The sequence below is a fragment of the Rhyacophila brunnea genome, unplaced genomic scaffold (assembly GCF_057557595.1).
Source record: "Rhyacophila brunnea isolate RB1 unplaced genomic scaffold, BYU_Rbru_1.0 scaffold_12, whole genome shotgun sequence".
Taxonomy (NCBI): domain Eukaryota; kingdom Metazoa; phylum Arthropoda; class Insecta; order Trichoptera; family Rhyacophilidae; genus Rhyacophila; species Rhyacophila brunnea.
In genome coordinates this window covers 24,507,546-24,530,079 of record NW_028232774.1, presented here as the reverse complement: position 1 = coordinate 24,530,079, position 22,534 = coordinate 24,507,546, and the positions used below count along the sequence as shown (strand labels likewise).

The 22,534-nt window shown below is 35.2% G+C and overlaps 1 protein-coding gene across 1 annotated transcript in view; it reads right to left on the bottom strand.

The window, feature by feature from the left end:
- LOC147077966 (NACHT domain- and WD repeat-containing protein 1) overlaps positions 1-22,534 on the bottom strand; it is a 92,688-nt gene that overhangs the window by 3,380 nt on the left and 66,774 nt on the right. The window contains exons 8-23 of the mRNA XM_085961027.1: positions 22,093-22,248; positions 18,134-18,336; positions 15,460-15,552; positions 13,980-14,108; positions 13,787-13,892; positions 12,365-12,582; positions 11,816-11,984; positions 11,187-11,400; positions 10,678-10,859; positions 8,708-8,784; positions 6,138-6,698; positions 5,317-5,434; positions 4,596-4,725; positions 3,100-3,172; positions 2,082-2,218; positions 903-1,103 (exon numbers count right to left, since the gene is read on the bottom strand). Of these exons, the coding sequence (XP_085817153.1) occupies positions 903-1,103; positions 2,082-2,218; positions 3,100-3,172; positions 4,596-4,725; positions 5,317-5,434; positions 6,138-6,698; positions 8,708-8,784; positions 10,678-10,859; positions 11,187-11,400; positions 11,816-11,984; positions 12,365-12,582; positions 13,787-13,892; positions 13,980-14,108; positions 15,460-15,552; positions 18,134-18,336; positions 22,093-22,248 (2,767 nt within the window). The remainder of the gene's footprint in view (positions 1-902; positions 1,104-2,081; positions 2,219-3,099; positions 3,173-4,595; positions 4,726-5,316; positions 5,435-6,137; positions 6,699-8,707; positions 8,785-10,677; positions 10,860-11,186; positions 11,401-11,815; positions 11,985-12,364; positions 12,583-13,786; positions 13,893-13,979; positions 14,109-15,459; positions 15,553-18,133; positions 18,337-22,092; positions 22,249-22,534) is intronic.

Below are 22,534 nucleotides of genomic sequence, written 5' to 3'. Positions count from 1 at the left end.
TACCTAACCGATTTATTTTTAATTTTTTTTTAAACGGTACATGTTTAAACACGCGCGTCAATATCATTTTACTCCCTACTTCAATTATAGTTTGTCAATTTATGGCTACGGCCGTATGTTGTAGCTTAACCACTGGGGAATGCCAAAAGAAATGGCGTATTTCAAAAAAACACTACCTTATTCTTAGGTCAATAATTATTATAAAGCAATCATTATTCATAAGATGTTTATCACACTTGAATGGTCAAAGACTTAGCTTATAATAAATATCTTTAGAATCATCTTGAAATGTGTAAATCTTGCCGATTTTTTGAATAATAAAATGCCTAATTCTTGTCAAATTTGGGATCACAGAGATTATCAATATAATTTTTTATCGTGAATATTTTACAAAAATTATCTCGTAATAAATTATGCTAATGGTTTTATAAATGCGTTTAAAAATTAATAAATGTAAAAAATCTTAACACCACTGCACAGTTATGTACCGAAATATGACTATATTCTAAAACATTAGAGCGAGAGGTTTAAAAGAATACTATTTTATGTAACAAAAATACTTCATGCAGTCATCAAATGTTTAAAATAACTATAAAGGATAATAAGGCTTCAAAATTATATAAATAGATCATCTACAACGTTTAAGGAGTGTCCAGGATCATGGTTTGAATATACAATAAAAACTCAATTTTGACCTTCGACGAGCATGTCCCCCCTTAATGTTTTTGCAGATCAGTAAAATCATATTATCTTTTCTGAAACAAGTCCGAAACATCGAACATACGGTGACAGCCATATACCATAAAAAATCAGTTAGATTGTTGAACAATATTAACATTTCTTTCTAATATCAGTGTCGCAAACCAATGTAACGTTAGTTCAATGCATATTTGCTTACATACCTGTAACTAAGTCCCATACGAGGATTCTGGCATCGTCAAGTCCCGACACAACACAGCCGTCATTGGAGCTGATGGCCAGCGAGGCCGTATCCCGTCCTGGTTTCCATTTCTTGAAAAGAGTTCCCGATTGAAGGTCGTACACTACTATGAAGTTAGGTGCGGGCTCATCGAGTTCCAAAGCGACTACGCATACGTACGAACCTGAAAACACAATAATGATAGTATGTTATAAGATTGGGCAGTAAAGGCCAAATGTAAAGATTTTGACGTTGTAAAACTAACTAAATATAATCCGTATGCATAGTTGACAGTTTAACAAAACAATAAATAATAATATCATAAAGTCACGTTTGACAATCCAAAGTGCTGCCAATTTTTAAATTCCAATTTCCCATACATTTTAAATTGAACATACACTGATAAAAGTATGAAAACTGCCCAATATAGATTTATCAATTGCAAATTATTGGTTAAAATAAATTTTTATCAGTAATTTATTTGAACAATTGCTCGCACTGTGGATCAGTGTCCTTAGCATTTGGACAATCGATTTACAAGTATTGCAACACTACGTCAATAATTGATGCACGAGTACAAAAAATGTTAAACTGGTTTTAATAGTTTGAATAATATAATAAGACAATTTTAATACTGCTTGTCTTTCGTGTTTGAGTAGATAATCAGGACTTTAATTTTGCTTTGTCAGAAACGAGTAAACAATATTGTACTTGATTAGAGGAGGCCACAATTAATACCACTTCATAATCCAGTGCGTATGGTGCTGTCCTTTCGTCCGAGGGCTGCGGGATCGATTCCCCGTGAGGTCACAATATATTTATGTGATTTTCTCAAAGTCTGAGTGTTTGTTATTTCACTAATTACTAATTACACTACTGTTAATTGTGCCTCATGGCCTGTTGTAGTGTTAAAAAGGGAAAAAAGGTATTTCTGAAGTAATATTCTATTTTAGACACTACTATTAAAAGTACTATTAAAATAGCGACCTGAGAATGCATATTAATTAATTTTGAAGAGTGTAATTTCTTTATTTTATCAAAATTACAAACACTCCTAATCGAACCAGATTGTGGAAGGAATCTCCAAAATCTATGAGTTCTGGAGCCAAGCACAGAGATAAGTACTGAATTACTTTAAATAGTAACATCTTCATATTCAAACCTTCGTGTGTAATGGCTGCCAAAGAAGTAATGAAGTCATGATGAGGAATCCGAAGGTCGTACAGCAGTTTCCGAGAACTGAGATTCCATACCAACAGCGGGAATGGCTTCTGGGTTTCATCACCGCATACGAGTATTCTGAAAACAAAAAAATTAATAAATAAAATAATGTCCAAGGAAATATAAACTGTGAGCTGAGGAGTATAGAATACACATTCAGTTTTGTTCCACATTACAACGACTAGATGTTGTAAACATACCTTATTAGAGTGAGGTTTGATAGTTTTGACAGAACATTAGCCATAGTCAGAAGAGCGCCGAGTGAGAGAAAACGAATGTAAATACAGTCCACAATAGCAACTGTAATAGTAATCACATACTATGTTCTAGAAGAAATCGCATCTGCGCATGTTTAAAGTATAAAAAAACAAATCGCAGTATAGTAGTCTAGACTTGTGCTTTTCAGTGATTGTTTGGACATGGGATATTACGCGAGGGGATAAGGAGGTGTCACACACCCGTCAATTTGCGGTCCGATGAAAATAACTGCCACTGGAATAAATTCCCCGCAGTCGTGCTTTTTTGGAATTCTGCCGCGGATGGAATTCATTTACAAATGTCTTAGCAAATAATAAGCAAGTTTGTGTGAAAATGTTTACAGTTTCACCAGAAGTAGCGATGTGGTCTCACAGAGTGCTGTTTTGATTAAATCGCACAACTTTGTACAACGCAGACTATCCAAAGTACAATTAATTTGTTAGCAATGTTTGTAGGTGTGGACATGTGCTCAGTTTCAAACAATAATGTAATATGTATGGGCAATTCTGTAGGGGAAAGAGACTATAAATTAGTGTATAATTCAATTGCAAGCAGATGTATGTAATTTTGGTAAAAGGCATTAAATTTATACAAAAGCATTTCACTGAGCTTTGCTTTTTTTCTGTTGTAAAATTCGGTTCATGTAATCTAAATGCAGCCTAACAGTAAAGACAAGAATAGTAATAGTTTTAATAAAATACCTTCCATCGCCAGAGACAAGTAGAGAATTCAAAAATCTGTCTTCACCGGCTTTAAATGTAGTCACACAATCACCTAGAAAAGAAAATTATACAATGAATAACAAAAAGTGCTATAATGGGAACTCTATAAAAATAAAAACTTGTCAAATATATTCTAGTCCAGTGTTCTTCAACCGGTGGTCTGCGGAGCGGCGACAGTCCGTATTATTACCGGTCCGTGAAAGCTTTCACCATGCTATCAACCGACTATATCGCTACACGATTCAGGGAATTTGCACTAGATGAAATGCTGGGAGAATTTTTGAATACTGCTGATATTAGCCAGAAAGTCATATTCAATATGGAAAGCCAACATTTAAAAGCGTTAGCTGAAAACTTTAATAAATATTTCTCTGATAATTAAGATCTACGTAAAGGCGGACCTCTAACCTCTGGATTAATAATCCCTTTTTGGAAGATATTAAATCATGCGCACTTGATCGTCGTGAGAAAGAAAAGCTGATCGAGTTATCTTCTGATGTCACTCTGGTGTCCAGACATAAAATGCAATCATTGTCTCAATTTTGGATATCCCTTGATAAAGAATATCCATCTCTGAGTTATAAAGATCAGATTATTGGTAATTTTTTCGACTTCGATTCGATTTATGTGAAAAGATTTTTTCATCTATGTCAGTAATAAAAACCAAACAGAGAAATCCAATGGATGTTAAAGCAGCGTTTTGTCTCTCAGAAGCAATGCTGCAACCACGTATATAAAATTTGCTTACAAAGAAGCAGCAGCAGATGTGGCACTAATCAAAAGTTGTAATTTTAAACATAAAATAAAATAAATAAAATTCTATCTATAATGGTTATTATTTCTGGCTAATACCGGTCCGCGGGTTGTATAATAAATATCCAGTTAAAAATGTTGTAATGAAGAAGCTAGTGTTGGACTATTGCAGTGGTTTTCAAATTATGTCATTTCACGGTGCACCTAAGTGTATAAAGATTTTTCACAATATCCTAAAAAATACCAGTTAAAGCATGTTGTTCACCATGCAGTTTCACAAATCGAAGAATCAAACTAGACACAGTTACCCAATGACACGAAGTTCTGTCCTATTTTAATTTTATGTACTTGCATAAATTCATTACATTATATCTACTACATTTTATTATATCGCTATCTTTGATGGATACATGCAAATATATTTTTTTAATACTGACCACACATTCACAAAATAATGTACATAGTCCATTGGCACCACACAATCTCAAGTTATATTATTCGTATTCCTTCCGTAATTTGCTACCCCTGTAGAATGTGTTCTAACAATCATTGTGACAGTGCGTCAGCCAATTGAATTAAGATTGTCTAGAATTATTATTTTTATGTCTGGCTCACTATTTCAATTATATAATGGATAACATCAATTTTAAATTTACTACATATGATATTGTCACAATGTGAATATTTTTGAAAAATAACCAGGTAAATTGATTGAAACGTACCTGTGTCAGTGTTCATCAGATTGACATACATCCTGTTTCTCGATAAGCAGACGAGATGTGAAGGATCGTGGAGTCCATAGAATGGCATTTTTTGATTCATCACTCCTTTCAGTGGTGTTATAAAAGTTCCCTGTAATGTAAAACAAAGAATGTGAGCTAATGACTTCTGCATTACTATGCTATTATCATTCTGCATTGCAATCCCTGGATACCGCTCGATTTCTTAATTGTAAAATCGATTTTGGGATTACCTTTTTTATGAGTTTTTACAAAAGATACGTATTTATGTCAAATAAAAATAAAAAAATATTGAAATCCATTCATATCCTACATTGACGAGATCAGATATAATATCCATTTTTTATAAAACTTCATATAAACTAAACCACCAAAGAGGCCGCCACTAAATATAAGATTTTATATATTTGAATTTTAAAAACTAAGCAATGCTACCTGCAATTTGTATTCTCATTTTAATGAAAAAAAAAAGTATGACTGACAAAGTTTAGTTCTATACTAACTATGTCGGATCTTAACAGCCTAACGCCATCCTGCGCCACTGTGTGCTACGCTATCTTTTTACTATACCTCAACACATCTAGGTATTCGAATAAACTTAGTACTAATGTTCATTGTCACTTTGATAGACGTCCCTAAAAGTCGAAGGATAAAGTTGGTGGGAAAGAAGCAAAAATATGTATAGAATATTATTTTTAATTACCTGATTAAGATCGTATACTCGCAGCTCTCTCCTACACAAGACAACACATCGGTATTGGTCGATTGCGATTAAATTGATTGGATGAGTAACGCCCTGCAGTGTTCGCACCTTTTTGCACCTACGAAATTGATTGAACAAATCGTTGTAAACTCATGGCATCAATATATACATATCCATTCACACTGCATCATTTAAATGAGCTGTTACAGTATTAATAAAAGATTAATTTATAACCAAAGAGAGAACAAGAAATAATACCACATATGCCTACTCCATTTAAATATAAATGATTTTAAAATCAACATTACAAATTTTTCATTCAAATAGAATTAAATACTGCATCTTTGGATGCTAGTTTAATGTGAAATATAATAGGTATTCGACACATCGGGTGAGAGAATTATGAGGCATGCAATTGCAACCGCCTCAGAAGCATACCTATTAGAAAAAACCTTGAAAACATCATGGACTGAATAGGGTTCGAACCCACATCTATCAAATTTCAGGTAAAAGCTTTATGAATTAAGTTACCGAACCAAGTACACTATCCATAATCTGTTTTAGTAATTTGTATTAAAATGTATGTTTCGCAATTTCATCACAGTGCCTAAGCACTTAACGTCTCCTTAATGTGATTCTAGCTGAGTGCATTATAAAGTTAATTTTTATTAGTTAGTTGTAGGTTTTATGTCTCGTAATTCCATCACTAGATGTCCTTAGTACCTATACCCTTAATACGTTGCAAAATCGGAGCCATAAATAACACACAGTATAAATTTAATAAAGGCATAAGTGAATCAATATAACATTGTAATTCATACCTGGCAACATCCCAAACGCAGATCTCCTCCCGTTCTGTTGAAAGACTTGCAACATATCCATCGCAGTTTTCTACCCTCATGATGAGATCATACATCTTCGCATCAAATACATCGCCGTTCGGAATATCCTTCTTCCCGGTGCTATCGCCAGCCAAACGTGATTTCACCAGATTCAGTGGGACCAATGAAGGTACGGGAGGATTCTTCGAGTGCTCAAACCACTTGAGGCAGACTTCACTGCTGATGCCGCCATTCTGAGCTTTGTTTTTCAGGAACATATACATGAGAGCATAAAACTGTCTCGCATCATAATTTAAAGCGTAAGAATTCTCTCGGAGAAATTCACGTAAGACTTTGACATGTTCCGGCGTCGAATCAAGGCTGTCGTCCATTTCTAAAAGACTCAGGTCTTCGAGTAGCTGGCCACAGCCCAGCGCGGAGATCTTGTCGAAGATCCAAACGTCGTCCGTGAAGTATTTCTCGTTGGCAAACGATGCCAAGTCGGATTTTGAAAGGTGGTAACGCTGGTAAGGTAATTCTTCTAACTTTCGAGAGTTCAAACTGAAAAACAATCACAACATTTGATTGTTATAATTCAACTTCAAATCTTACTAATATTGTTAGGTGTTTCACATTATAAACATTGAAGTTTTAGAACACACTAAATTATCTAAATCAGTGTTTCCCAAACTGTGGTATGCGTACCCCTAAGAGATACGCGGTTGACTTTTTATTACGCAAAATATATTTTAATTCAGTAATTCACACAGTTTTATCAACTGTACTCAATGACATTATTAATGGACGACGCACTCAATACAGTAGCTAGCAAGTAAATTCACGCATTTGCATGTATAGGTAGACGTCACGCAATTTCCATTATGCGATATCACGCATCGGGAATTTATAGCAATATGACCTTCATTGTAATGGCGTTAGAGCAGTGTTTCTAATGTCAATGTTCATTAAAGCGAACCCGTTCGAACCGAACCATTCGGCAGACCCAACAAAAAGCATCAGGAATTTATAGTAATATCACCTTTATTGTAATGGCGTTAGAACAGATTATGCCATTCGGCAGACCCGACAATAAAGTGAATGTCATTTTTTTTTCCAGATGATTCGTCCATATTAATGTCATTGACTGTACTATATTTTTAATAGTCAATAATAATATGATTTTGTTCTGTATACTATACACAATAGTACCTATGCCAAAAATACTATAGTTATGTAATGTCATACTATAATTTTAAAATGTTATTGGGTACAAGTGGAAAAAAAATCACTTCTGTCTGATTCTAAATGAAAATTTTTATAAAATATAACAATATGACTTGTAATAACATAATAATTTGCCATCAAAAGTGAGATAAACTCAAAAATATTCAAAACACCATTTTTCTGCAAGATGGAGCCTTCTATTCCCTATCAAAATTGAACTGCTCCTCTATCTCTTCACAGTTAGTAGATAAGGAGTCTTTTTTTTCTTCACTGTCATATTATTATGTTTGAAGAAGGTTCACGCCAACAACAACGGATACGCCGGTAAAATCTATGTCTACTGGGTACTGGCATTTTAAAAGTTTAGGAATCACTGATCTAAATTATTAACTATGTATGCACTGATCCGTAGACCAACAGCTATTTGCTTTTAATTATTATTACACCTAGTTAACTATTTTTCATAACAATTAAATAAATAAATTATCTAATGCTTGCTAGTATGTTGACAAATAAATAGAATAATTACATAATATAAAAATGCAGTAGTAAAATTAGTATGTATTTACAAACAGAAAACAAATTTTACTATACATTAAAATAATGGTTTTGTCAAGAAGGCAACAAAAATTATAAAATAAATAATTAACAATTTAAAATTAATTGCTAATCATTTATACGTAATAGGTAACTGTTTATAAGTTTAAAAAAAATATTACCATTGACCAATGGGATACTTGATTGAATTTGAATTTAAATCCTAATTGATTTAAGTTTTGTGGACTCACCAATGGTAAATGCACACTGACATGACAAATACACACAAATGGTAGTGTGCATTTACCATTGGTGAGTGCGCACAGTGCTTGAAACCCGGATCGCAAAAAATGACTTGAAAGGAATATGTAGTAGAAAAGTAAATCAAAACTAATAGTAAAACATAAAAATAATACTCAAACAAATTTCAAGATGCATTAAATTATTGAAATAAATTATTTACCAATCTTTATTTTAATAAAAAAAATATATTAAAACCTCTATTCTCGAAATTTAAAAAGAGGTTTCAGAAAGAACTTCAACTTATAGATGAAAATGCTTCGGTAAGTATTATTTGAGTGACCTCAAACAGTAATGAAAAATTCGCTTCATTATAAAAAAGCTGTGTTATAAACAAAATATATGGTGAGAAAGCTATGAACGGGCACAATAAATTCATGCTCAGCGTGCAAAATGTCAGGCCAGCAAACCTGAAACACGGAAATATTAAACGGAAGCATGCCAACACATAAAAAATAAAATGAATACACCGTGCATTTGTAGAGGCTTGCGTGAGCATATTGATTTACCATTCGGGAGAGAATCGATTCTCCTGCGATACCAAGCGGCCAACCATCTTGGGGTCGTTCTCTTCAAACCACTTGCCCTGGATTTCAAAATAGCTGCTGTCAACACTTATGTCATTTTATTAGTAGACAGAAATGGCCAACCATTTCTCCACAAGTATATAATTCATTAAGAGACAATACTAATTGTTGTTGAGACTATGCACGCGCACACAGAAAAATGTTATGGGGGAGGTGGGTGTCCATTTCAAAAAAATATTCATAATTTGTTATTAATTTTTTTAAGGCGGCAGGAGGGGGCCGGTGCCATTTATCCCGCCTACTACTTATAGCTTCTCGTCTCTTCAAACGGTGGACCCCACATTTTTCCTTGGTGCATTCCTCTTGAGTATAAAGATGATGACCTGGCCTGCAGCTATAATGTCGGAGGGTGCTCACTTACAAGTTATTACCACCTGTCTCATTCACAAGTGGTTAGCGAATGTGCATGACCTAACGATCAAGCTATAACTACGGGTGCTCACCTATGAGCTATTGCAACCTATCGCTTCCACAATTGGTTGCCAAATGCCCGTGGCCTAACGATCATAATTATTAGAGTCGTTAGTGTCCAATTGTGTCTTGTCTTTTAGACATGCCACCTCAGAATATTAAAGCAATTATTGGATGCCTCAGATGGTTACACCGATTCATAAGTACCACGAGCCTTCTACTGACACCGGCCTATGTGTCGTAGAATGCCGTGATGAGAAGGCTAACCCATTTAGAAAGCTATTCCATAACCAAATCATCCGGCTCACAATCCTCCCGGAAGTCCTGATGAAGAAGTGATGTTCCATTCACCTTTGTATTTCTTTCATTCCTGGGGAGGGTATGTGCGCCAGGTTGAGACAGTGAAATATGCTTGGAAGAATGTGATATGAAAACAATTTCTTAATGTAAACTTTTGAGTTATATTCCAGATTTTTTCTGTTTTAAAAAATTGTTCTATTCTTTTAAGGCACAATGTTTGGTAGTTACCAGTTACAACAACGGATGTCACTGCCCGTTCCGCAAACTATAAAATCTAAAATACAAACGTATCACTGATTGCTTGTAAGTATTATAACTTAGTCCGGACCATCATATACAGACCACATTAAAAATGACCTCACAACGTAAAAAAAATAATACCTAAATTCTATCCACGCATATAAGTAACAAAATATAACATCTCGTGTGTTGTTTCAAATTATAAATTTAAAACCTACCGCAAACCAGTGAATAAAAGTTAACTAACAAATCTAAATCTGTCTCTTCAGTATACCAATTGTACCAAAAATTTCACACTCACAATCTTAGATATATAACATTAACAACCATACCAGTTTGTAACACAGCAGATCTATTCCGACTACGTTACATGATAACACCTTTTGGTTATTTTTCTGGCTCCGAGATAACAATATTGTGATATGAATATATTCTATGTGCAAGACGGTTATCTAAAATAACTGGTAGCACAGCGTTAGGCGAATCTTTGAGTTGGTATCCATGTTTCACCTATCGTGCGAGTCGCATCTACGATTTTGTTGAAAATATTTTGCATAATACGTAATGACAGATTGCAGGCTTATCTAAATAATGCTGCCGGCAGAGGTGATGTTAACAAACTTTATTTTTTTATGTTTCATAACACTTGAAATACGTCATAGCATTTAATGCAGTTTTTCATGATTTCAAAGTTAAGTGTCACGTTGGAATAGATATGCTGGCATATATAGGGTTATCAGTTTATATGCTCCTAATAATTATCACATCAAACTTTTTACACATGTCGGGTTTGCAAATCACAAGTTGGAATGTCTTTACAATACAAAGCCTAGATAGGCTTGTTCGTTAGTTTAAATAACATTACTTTTACACGATTATCCTTTAACTCACACTGTTCATAGATAACAACATAAGTGACAAGCTATGACATATTCCCTTACCTCGAAATACTCCACAAGTTTGGTCCTGATATGGGCCTCGGACTGAGGGAAGAAGCATTCCCTGGCAGCCTCCCGTAGTGCTCTGTCTCTCCAACGAGTTCTACCGTCGCCTGCCCACCGCAGGAAAGGAGCCAAACGGGCAGAGGCACGAGCCCAGAAGATAGCGGCCGGAGCCCAAGGCACTGAAAAATGTATATTGTCATATTGCCTTGACAGTTGTAATTCTTATGAACCTAACCTAATCTAATAACAACAAATGTGCTTCAAATTATGAATTTAAAAAGTATTTATATGTACAGTATTTTTAACTTCTTTTCTGCTTAATTAACATAATACGTCTAGAGTCTAGACATATCCACAAAACTTGGCTCTATTGACAAAAAGGTTGAGCATCACTGATTTAGAGTGATTATATTATGAATGGCCACCATATTTTACTGAATCGCGTCAGCAATGGTTAACTGTGAAGCATCGGCTATAACCGCCAAAAACAAACTGTTATCACTTACAGTGAGTGTCTACGCTGTGGAACTGTTTATCTCTAGCGAGTAAGTCGACCATCTCATGATCAGCGAGGCCGTGGCGCGCAGCCGTCAGCGCCCCCAGGCAGGCACGCAGTCTCCCCTCTCCGCACAACTCTTCAAGAGCAGCCAGCGCTCCCCCAGGACCGCCACCTGATCTGGCGCCCCACGCCTGCCACACTGAAGTACGCCATGCTAGGATCTGTTAATTTCAACAACTAATGTATTTCAAATATACACACAATAGTATGCATGATTTCGATGATGCATTTACAGGAAATTAAGTAAGTTGGAGTGGATGAAGCAATGTCTATAAAAATCTAGTAAGACTTCTCAAAGAGCTATAAAACCTTCATTGAACTAGTTAATTGGCAATGATTGAATACTAAATTGATTATTTAACATTAACCTTTACTTATATAATTCTTTGTTATAATGTAAAAACTAGCGGCATGTTTCAATAGTACGAAATTATTGGTTTGTAATCGTAACTAACATAAATATAGAAAAATAACTAGTGCCACACTTTGAAAGAAGGATAAAAAAAACATCCGTTTATGATTAATTAAACCACAATGTTTAAATATTTCGACAAAATAAGAATAATTTCCACTCACTTTAGCGTGTAGAGGTAGTCGGCATTCTCCGACAGACTTCAACACGCATTCCTGTATCGCGGCATTGACAGAATGGTTGTACTGCACGACACCAGACATCACAATGCTCCGAGCCTCTGCGGTCTCCAGCTCGGGCATCTTCATGAAACTATCGGCAGGAAGCCTTGCTCTGCAAACAATAATGATGACATCATTTATAAAAATCTATATATTGGAAGTTATAAGGCAGAGATGAAACGACTAATATACAATTTGTAACAATACTTTGCACGTTCATTCTCACTTCCACTAAGGTATTACAAGAATTACTAAGAATAGATAATATTATATGATTTTCTCACTCAAACTGTGTCACTGATTGCGGCATCATAATTTAGACATATATTTTTCTACTTACACTTATAAGTATGGTTATTAAATCACTTCTGAAATGTCAGAGATTTCATGTTTTTAACTGAACAATCATTTTTATAATATTCAATAATATAAGTATATAAATACTAATGTGAAAATTGTGAAAATAATAAATGATAAATAACATGGACAAACCTCAAACTCTCAGCAGCTTTGGGACTGGCCTCCTTTGGACCTTCGGCAGCTGTCAGGATAACTTTAACATTATCAGGCAACTTGGCGGGGAGCCATTCGAGGCAGGCAGGCGTGAAGTCATCGGCTTGATCCAGTCCGTCCATGAGGATCACAGTGGGCCTCTGTTGCGCTATCTCTGACACCAGCTTTTGAAGAGCATCACAGAAAGTAGGGATATCCTGCAGGTTGAAATTAATCGTGTCAATTATATTAATAAGTTGTTATTACCATGGTTACTCAAGGCTAATTTCCTAGAGTAACCAAAGTAATAACAACGCAATAATCTAAATGAGATACATCCACTCGCAGTGGGTTCAGTGGAATAACGATGCTGGTTTTCCAATTTGTTGTGCAGACCACGAATTATATGGTTTTGTGGATTAATTTTTTTAATAATTAGACATGTTATGGGTACAAGAATCTTACACAGAGGTAGATATTCGATAAGATTAGCGTAGATATTACAGTATTACAGTAAAACCCCGGAAATTCGAAATCAAATTACGAAATACAAAATTTATGGCAAAAACACAGAAAAACTTGAAAAAAAAGGTTTTATTTCTTGTTTCAATTTTGTAAAATTGTTTGAAATCGCTATAAATAGAATTCATGAATGTTCTCAAAATTTTCGATGAACAGCAAATTTCGAATCAACTGTGTTCGTATTCTCAAAGTGGGCGATAACGCCCCCTTGTGGGCGCTGGAGGCTTTCAGGGGGGCAGTAGAAGGCTCAAATAAAATTAGGGGGCGTTAAAATCTAGAGGGGCGACGACAGACAAATTCTATCCAAAAAGTCCATGGTTAAGTTAACTAAATAAAATTGTCTGTGATTTCTGATATTTCTTTTCATACAAAAATTTTCGTTCGATCGCGGCGATCCCATCCCTATCCGAAATTATAGAGATGCGATTTTAGGCTTGAATGCTTGGAAACCAGTATAGACGAAATACTAGTCGCTTGCGCATGCACTAGTCTCGTTCCTTCTTTTTATTTCATGAATCTGGCATCATCGGAATTTGACCAAAATGGCGTTTTGATCTGTCAAACTCGTCGAAATGCATCAGATTCATCCTTCACATTAGATAAGTTTTAAATTCAAAGTCTTCTTTTAATGTGAATAAAAATACGATAAATATGATTTTAGAAGATTCTTTGATCTCAGAAATAGGATATGGGTAACACCCTATCTATTCTATCCATATTATAATAATGCATGTTTAAAAATTATATTTGCAATAACTGTTTTTAAGATTTGCAACAGATGTTAATGTAAAAAGATAAATTAAAAAATATGGGGGCACTAGATTTTTTTAAATCTCAAAGTGGGCGGCGGTCGAAATAAGTTTGAGAACCTGTGAGATAGACCAATGTAATGTAACTTACATGTCTTCCGTTATACTGTGAACCGGTTAGAATAATAGAGCATTGATTGACAATGGAGCTCAGAACGTTTTCCATTGTGTTTGATCTGTTTGTGATGCCAACAAAACTGAAAAAAAATGAAACAAATTATTAGTCGGTGATTTTTTAAGTCAGAAACTCACTAATGTAGCAAGAGGTGAAAGACTTTACTCACCGAAAAGCCAAAAATGCATCAGGACTCCATAAATGACAGGCCTGAGCCGCTCTCGCCACCAGAGTTGACTTCCCGGATCCACCAGCACCGACTATCACCAAAGGCTGGCAACTGTCGCCGGTGACATAGCTGTAACAAACAAAACAATAACTCTCGCAAACTGAGATCGTTCATAGTGCAACTTTTCTTAGTTAGTGCTTACATAACACTTGCAGCTTCATTATATTATTACATGGCCGCACTTAGAAAAGTTGGACTATAATAGAAACTCTATTACAACACGTTGATACCAGATGAAAGTCTCCCACATGAGACTACCTCAAAGGGCGGACCGAACCATCAACTTTCCCAGAACACCACAGCCTACGTCCACTCTTCGCGGTTCTCGGCCGAGCGGAGCCCGCCTTGAAATCAAAAATCCAAATTCGTCAGAATCCCGCCAAAACAGACGCGGCCTACCGATAGCGCCGCCACCGGTCAATTTGTCGGTAAAACAGGGAGGTTCGCGACCGAGAGCGGGATGACGCCGAATCTGACGGTTGAACACGCGCGAAAAGGTTCTTCTTCGATTGGCCGCCGGACAGCGAGCATCGTCTCTGCTCGCCTCGGACGCGAAGCCAAGATACATATCCCGCCAAAAGGACCGCGTCGGCAGACTTCTCAAGCATCTCCAGGAAATAAAGGACCACATCGGCAGCACGCCAAGCCACAAGCCCCGATCCTATCTCCCATCGGACAGCGAGCATCGCCTCGGATGCCAAGCATCAGCAGCTAGGACGCAAAGAAGCCACGTTTGCAGCCCGCCAATTACCGACCGACCGCCATGACAATAACATGTAACGACTTAAAATAAACCAGCCTTGACAAAATACCCCGTGCGTTTCTGTCTCCCACCCCCGCTTTGACCTTGACGTTATCACGGCCTGCTATCTCTGCTTCACACGCGGAAGGCCGGTGATAACGTCATAAGAAGACAAGTAAAAGTAAACAGTTTGGGAAATAACTAGAGTATAACTAGAGAGAGTCTTTCTCAATTACACTCGATGTCGATTCCTCAACTTTTTAGTGTGGTTAAATTGGTAACCTTACCAAAATTAACATTTTGTACGTTTAAAACTTTGTTTAATATTAATTATAATAATATTAATATTAATTATATTCAAAATAGTCAATTTATGCATTAATCAATAAAACAATACAATCAATAATTGTCACCATAAAAAATGCTTGGATGTCGACAGATGCAGGCGATAATAGTATGAAGTTTGATCGACTAGGTTTGAAAGTTTTAGCTGCCTACGGTTTGGAGACACCCTTTTTTCTCACCTGCGCCTTAGTGATATAAAACGTTATTGGCTGCATATGGCCTAATACCAAGAGGCCAATGAACAGCCACAATTGCTTTAAAATGTCAGAAATTATGTATGTGTCAAACGTATACTAAACGTTGGCTAAAAACCTATCCTATATTATATCTTACCTTTTCACACTGTTTAAGACAATTTCTCGGTTCACACTGCACTGCGCTGTCTTCTGGCAGAAGACCGTATGATCGTTTAACTCTTCAAATAAACTGAAAAATAACAAATATTTTCATAAATTAATTAATTTCGTTAATATATTTACAAAAAAATTTATAAATAGTTAGTTGCTAGTTCAGACCAACAAATGCACCGGTGTATATACATACATAACTTCAGTATAAATATAAACTAAATTTCAATTATTGCACTATGTGACATTAATAATATTGATAATTTACGGTTATTATTTCTTTATCCTCTTGCGTCCTGAGGTACACATATGTGGACGTTATTTAAATATTTTTTAGTAATGATTTGAATGGATACTTGAACCGCATTTGACTACAGTGGTATAGATAGTATATTTTTCTACCACTAGAGCCAAACACTAGCCTATGTAGTTTTAAAATAAATTGCTATTTTGACTTTGAAGTTATGGATATTTGCACAAGACAAAAATGGCGGCTAAAAAGTCAACTCTGACAAGTAAGTGCTTTTAATTAAATATTAATATTTATTTATATTAAAAACCAATGATGTATTTAGTTTCACAATGAATCATAGTAATATTCCGTATACTTTAAATTATCTTTACACTTTTGTAAAATATTATAATCATAGTTTCAAAATTCGGTACACACATGAGTAACTCAGGTCTAGAGTGATATATTTTGACATTAGTATATCTGATTTATTGAGGTTATGTTTTTTGTTTACATTTAGACGAATCCTTGAATAGCCAGCATATTGGTGATATTTTGAATGATAATGATGTCGAAGTTGGTGGAGGATATAACCCTGACGACAGTAATGATGTTCACATTCATCTCCTGGGCCCAGATGATGACTTTATTCTGGAGAACCAGTGAACTTTACTCACTGCTAGAGGCTGAGATACATCCTTCAAAATCACAATCCAGGATCCTATCCTGGCTTATGAAACCATAAGGTATCAATGCTCATATTATATTACTTTATCATTTAGTCATAAATATCAAACTTATCATTTTATTAGGCAAGTGCATGCACTGCTAAAAAATCAATTAAGTACCAATTAAATTGATACAGTTTGTGATGAAAGGGCTTTGTGATCTCCATATTGAGGATTCGATGGACAGAATAATTAATATACTTAATATACCTAGTGATTAATACTATTGGCCATTAGTATTTATATTCCTGGTGTTGAATACTTAATAAATAGGAATAAATGTATCGATTAATTCATAGTATTGTATTTTCTATTGTTTCAGTACGCTGAGCCTAATAAGACGAATGATGCTGAGCTGAAGAGTTCAGTTCATGGCCATATATGGTTTATTGGGTGCTGGACTCCAATTGCTCTATAAATTATTCTCCATGTGGGGAAGTGAATCCTACCTATCTGATGAAGATACGATACAATCTCAATGCAACGCTGTGATGTTACTTTGGCTTCACAACAACTGCCTTTGTACGTCTACACATATGACTTTTTTACCAGCTTCAACCTCACCGATTCGTTATTTCAGGCCAATACGTGTTATGATTCAAAGAAGACGAAGAACGATATGCATCACTCAGTCAGCTGTTGTAAAATACTGATTACAAGTCGATGAGCCGCATTAATCTTCACAGTGGTGTGTTTGCTTTCACAGGACATCAAGCATGTAAACTGTGAGGATCTTTGACCACTGTGGACATGGACTTGTTGGACATGGACATGAAATAGTTTGCTCATTGTACATGCAAACTTATAGGCAAGAAAATATTCACTGTGATTGGAATACTTCATAGTCATGGAAAATCAGACTTGCAAACCCTACGATTTGGTATGAAAGTCATTTAGCCATCATTATCATCATCGATACAAGGTCATCCAAGAAACTCTTCACCATTAGCTTCCATAACACACCGAGTAAACACAGATCTACTTCTAAAGCAAAGAATGGTTGTCCCTAAACCTATTCCCTGAAGTGCGCGTTAATTAATGTGTAGTATTTTAGGGTTTTGACCGTTATTGTACTATATTTTTAATCTAAATAAATATAATTATCCAATCACCATTATATTATTATGATTACTGTATTATTTTTCTAATAAAATTGTATCATTATATGGATATCACATTGTTTTTCTTTCATTTCATTGTTTGTACTGTATCCAATATTGTGCTCTATTGTGACCTGAGATGCACTCATGTGCACGTAGTGGATTTTAGTTAATATATAGTAAAAAAAATATTTTAATTTTTTTTTGTGATCTTAATAATATTTATTGAACAGAAAAATGCACAAATATTTTTTCTCATGACTGGTTCTATCTCGGGTCTCAAGAGGTTATAGGTTCAAGTAAGGCTTAGCATAGTAGATTAGTAGGCTTGCATTTTACACTTCAGATATTATACTGCAGCTGACATTCAATCGGCAGTCTGCACATCTAGTCTGTATTAAAGAATGTCATCAATTGGCAATTAATCGATTAGCTATGGTTTACATGCAATCTTTGTCTACGCAAACGTACAAAATGTCTGAGCCTCCGCTATATATTCATAGAAAAAGCTTTTTCTTCAACATCTTTGATCAATAATTATGTCTACCTTATGAACATATCCTTATAATTAAACTTATCACTTGATCAATCCTCAATTACCTGGAGTGTATCCCCTGAGCATGTGCAAGCTGCGATCGGTTTGCATGCTCTTCGGCTACGGCTTCAGCGATGGCCTTAAGACGCTGCGCTAGGTGGTTGCGCGCCCCCACCAGATACTGCGCATGCTCCGCCATTGTCGGCTGCACCCCCTCTCCCACCTGAGGGACCACAGCCCGCGCTATGTGCTTCTCGATCAATTGACACTGGACAAAAGATGCATCTTACATGAAATTAAGTACTGCTTTTAGCCAACATCTTTGGTAACTGTTTTAAAGTGTCAGTATTATGTATGTATAACATGACATGTGATTTTTCACCTAAATAACTAAATAATGATGATTCAGCGCTTTTGGCTGTCTATCTATGAACAATAATTGATATAGAGCAGGGGTTCCCAACCCCGTGCCTGCGAGCGCCATGGTGCCCGCGGAACGATTCGTATGTGCCCGCCACTATTCGACAGAGACAGAATTTTCACGCTAGCCTGACATACGCAGAAAGCCCGAAGTGAACGAACGCCACGAACTGAGCCGATAAACGCCGAAGCACGTCACAGTAGTCACGTGCTCGTACCGTCCCGATTGTTTCGGCGATCATCGGCTCAGTTCGGGTTTTCGGCGTGTACAAGGAGTAATGTGCAAATAGCATTCCCCGCCTAGAACCGCGTTGTTATCATTGTGATTGCGATTGCTGCCCCGTAATTTTACTCCCTACTTCAATTATAGTTTGTCAATTTATGGCTACGGCCGTATGTTGTAGCTTAACCACTGGGGAATGCCAAAAGAAATGGCGTATTTCAAAAAAACACTACCTTATTCTTAGGTCAATAATTATTATAAAGCAATCATTATTCATAAGATGTTTATCACACTTGAATGGTCAAAGACATAGCTTATAATAAATATCTTTAGAATCATCTTCAAATGTGTTAATCTTGCCGATTTTTTGAATAATAAAATGCCTAATTCTTGTCAAATTTGGGATCACAGAGATTATCAATATAATTTTTTATCGTGAATATTTTACAAAAATTATCTCGTAATAAATTATACTAATGGTTTTATAAATGCGTTTAAAAATTAATAAATGTAAAAAATTTTAACACCACTGCACAGTTATGTACCGAAATATGACTATATTCTAAAACATTAGAGCGAGAGGTTTAAAAGAATACTATTTTATGTAATAAAAATACTTTATGCAGTCATCAAATGTTTAAAATAACTATAAAGGATAATAAGGCTTCAAAATTATATAAATAGATTATCTACAACGTTTAAGGAGTGTCCAGGATCATGGTTTGAAAATACAATAAAAACTCAATTTTGACCTTCGACGAGCATGTCCCCCCTTAAACGGGTCATTATTTATTAAGCATCTTCAAGTGTTAAAAAAAAACAATTTGAAAATTACAGATATCGAGCCAATTGTTTCCTTCTGTATCAATAATTTTACTTATATATATGCCAAATAAATGTAATGGAAATGGCCGCATGTATTGCAGATTTTGTTCAAGGTAAGACAGAAGAACTAGAGTTAGAAATTTTGGAGTTTAAGAATGATACGAGGGTGGGTCAATAAGTCCTTAGAAAAGCCGACAGGTGGCGCGACTAGTACTGTAAGCGGTTTGTTTTCATGCAGCGGCACTACCGATTCAGTATGCTGCGAAGTTTCAATCAGATTGGTCGGGTTGTTGTTTTTTATTTTCGTACATTTAAAAAAAAAATTTGCTTGTTTACAAAAATGTAGAAAATTGAGTTTAGAGCTGTTATTAAACATTTTAATATAAAAGGGTTAACAGCAAAGGAAATAAAAAATGAGTTGGATTTAGTTCACGGCATATCTGCTCCTTCACTTGCAACTATTTATAACTGGTTAAATGAATTTAAACGTGGTCGTACATCAACAAAGGATGAACCACGCTCAGGACGTCCTGTAGAGGTGACTACACCAGAAATGATCAATAAAATCCACGATATGGTGTTAAGTGACCGAAGATTAAAGTTGAGTGAGATAATTGAGGTTACAGGGATCTCAAAAGGTAGCGTCATTTCTATTTTACATGACAAATTGGGCATGAAAAAAGTTTCTGCAAGATGGGTGCCGCGTTTGCTCACAGTCGACAATAAACGCAATAGGGTGGTGGCCTCTAAAGCCCTGTTGTCGCTCATGCAACGCAATCCGGATGAATTTTTTTGTCGCTTTGTGACTGTAGATGAAACATGGATACACCACTATACTCCCGAGACGAAAGAACAGTCAAAGCAGTGGATTGCGAAAGGCGAACCATGTCCAAAGAAGGCGAAAACCGTAAAATCAGCTGGTAAGGTTATGGCTACTGTATTTTGGGATGCACGTGGAATTATTTTCGTTGACTATTTGGAAAAAGGAAAAACAATAACAGGGGATTATTATGCATTTTTATTGGACCAGCTAAAAAACGAAATTGAAGAAAAACGGCCTCATTTAAACAGGAAAAAAATCCTCTTTCATCAGGACAATGCCCGTGTTCACACATGTTTACGATCAATGGCTAAAATTTAAGAATTGAAGTTCGAATTGGTCGACCACCCACCGTATTTGCCAGATTTAGCCCCCAGTGACTTTTTCCTTTTCCCAAACTTAAAAAAATGGCTAAGTGGACAACGTTTTTTTTCAAATGAAGAAGTCATCGATCGGACAAATGCTTATTTTGAGGACCTTCCGAAAACTTATTTTTCTGACGGTTTAAAAAAAATTGAGAAACGTCTAACCAAGTGTATTGAGCTCCAAGGAGATTATGTTGAGAAATAAAAAAAAAATACAAAAATAAAAACTGTTTTAATGCTTTTTTCTAAGGAATTATTGACCCACCCTCGTATTTTGCTTAAATCCTTAATATCAAAAGGCTTTTGGAATACAGTGGACAGAGAAAATTTCCCATTTTTTGAAAAAAGCGGCATATAAAATTGAATCATTTTTCGGTTCGACATATTTATGCGAATCATTGTTTTCAAAGATGAACTTAATAAAATCAAGATATAGATCTCGAGTCACCGATGAGCATTTTTATGATTGTTTGCTAACCGGATTATTGTCATACTCTCCTAATTATGAGGCACTGGCCAATGATATGCAATGCCAAAGATCACATTGACATATTGATATTCTATTTTTTTATAAAATGTTTTCTTTGTATTTGTGTTTTTTGTTTACTTTGTTTACGTTTTGTAAATACATTTCTCTGTGTGTATGCAATTTGAATAATAGTTTTATTATTTTGAAACATTTTTGTTTATTATTTATTAAATTATGAATAGAAGAAAATAAATTATGGGAAAATGAGAAGTTATGGAAGGAGTTTGTCGATTAAAATAGGTGGTGTCCGCCACCCTACCGATATTTTAGAATGTGCTCTAGAGTACAAAAAGGTTGGGAACCCCTGATATAGAGTGTACATGCCATACTTAGTAAAGTTACATTTGCCATACAGTTTTATGGTCAAATCCATGTTTAATTTATGAAAATAATCATTGTCTATGTTTGCAATAATTAATAGAAAAATACATTCATAATACGTAGGTATATTCAAGTGATTTATCGAACTAGACTCTGAGTGAATGTAAAATCAAGCTAAAATGCTTGCACTTGCTTAAGTTTGCTGCAAATGAATCTGCAATGCGAAATTATTTGCAGATAATTTAATTATCTGTATTATTAATTTCCAGTTTTTGTTTATATAATTTAGGCATCAATGTCTTCAACGTTATTGTTTTGGACAATTTTCTAAAAAGAATTATAAGTTAAACACTTCAGATTACACAAAAAGACTTGATCCGATATATTTTATTTCGCTAATAAATATGGTGAAAAAATCCTAAAAAATGTATCATATTATCATATAATAGAAACAGTAACAATGAAGCTAATTTTCATTTTATATGTTGTTATTAATAATAATTAATGTCTTTGTTCCATACCTTCAAATCTTTCTGCAACACGGCTAACCGCCTTTGCAGTTCTTTCTCTCCCGGCGTTTCCTGTTCGATTCTCCCCGATTGCTGTGCAAACACCCGATTGATCCACAGGCAACGACGGGCCAGCTCTTGGCTCATCAGCACTGTGTTGTGCACCTCCTGGAATCAAATGATGAACATAAAAATCATAAAATATAAAAAATGGCAGCATAAACAATTTTGCAATCAACCTCCATTTTAATTCTATTTAACTAACAAATAGAGTTGGTATCACAACACGGTTTAATTGAATTTTAAAAACCAACCAGCATCATCTGCAAACTATTGTATTCCTAGTTCAATGAAAACAATTAAGTATGACCTCACCACTGTAAGAAGTTAGTATAGTTTAATAAAATTCACCATATAATTGCACAATAAATGCATAGTATTATTACATTTGTGT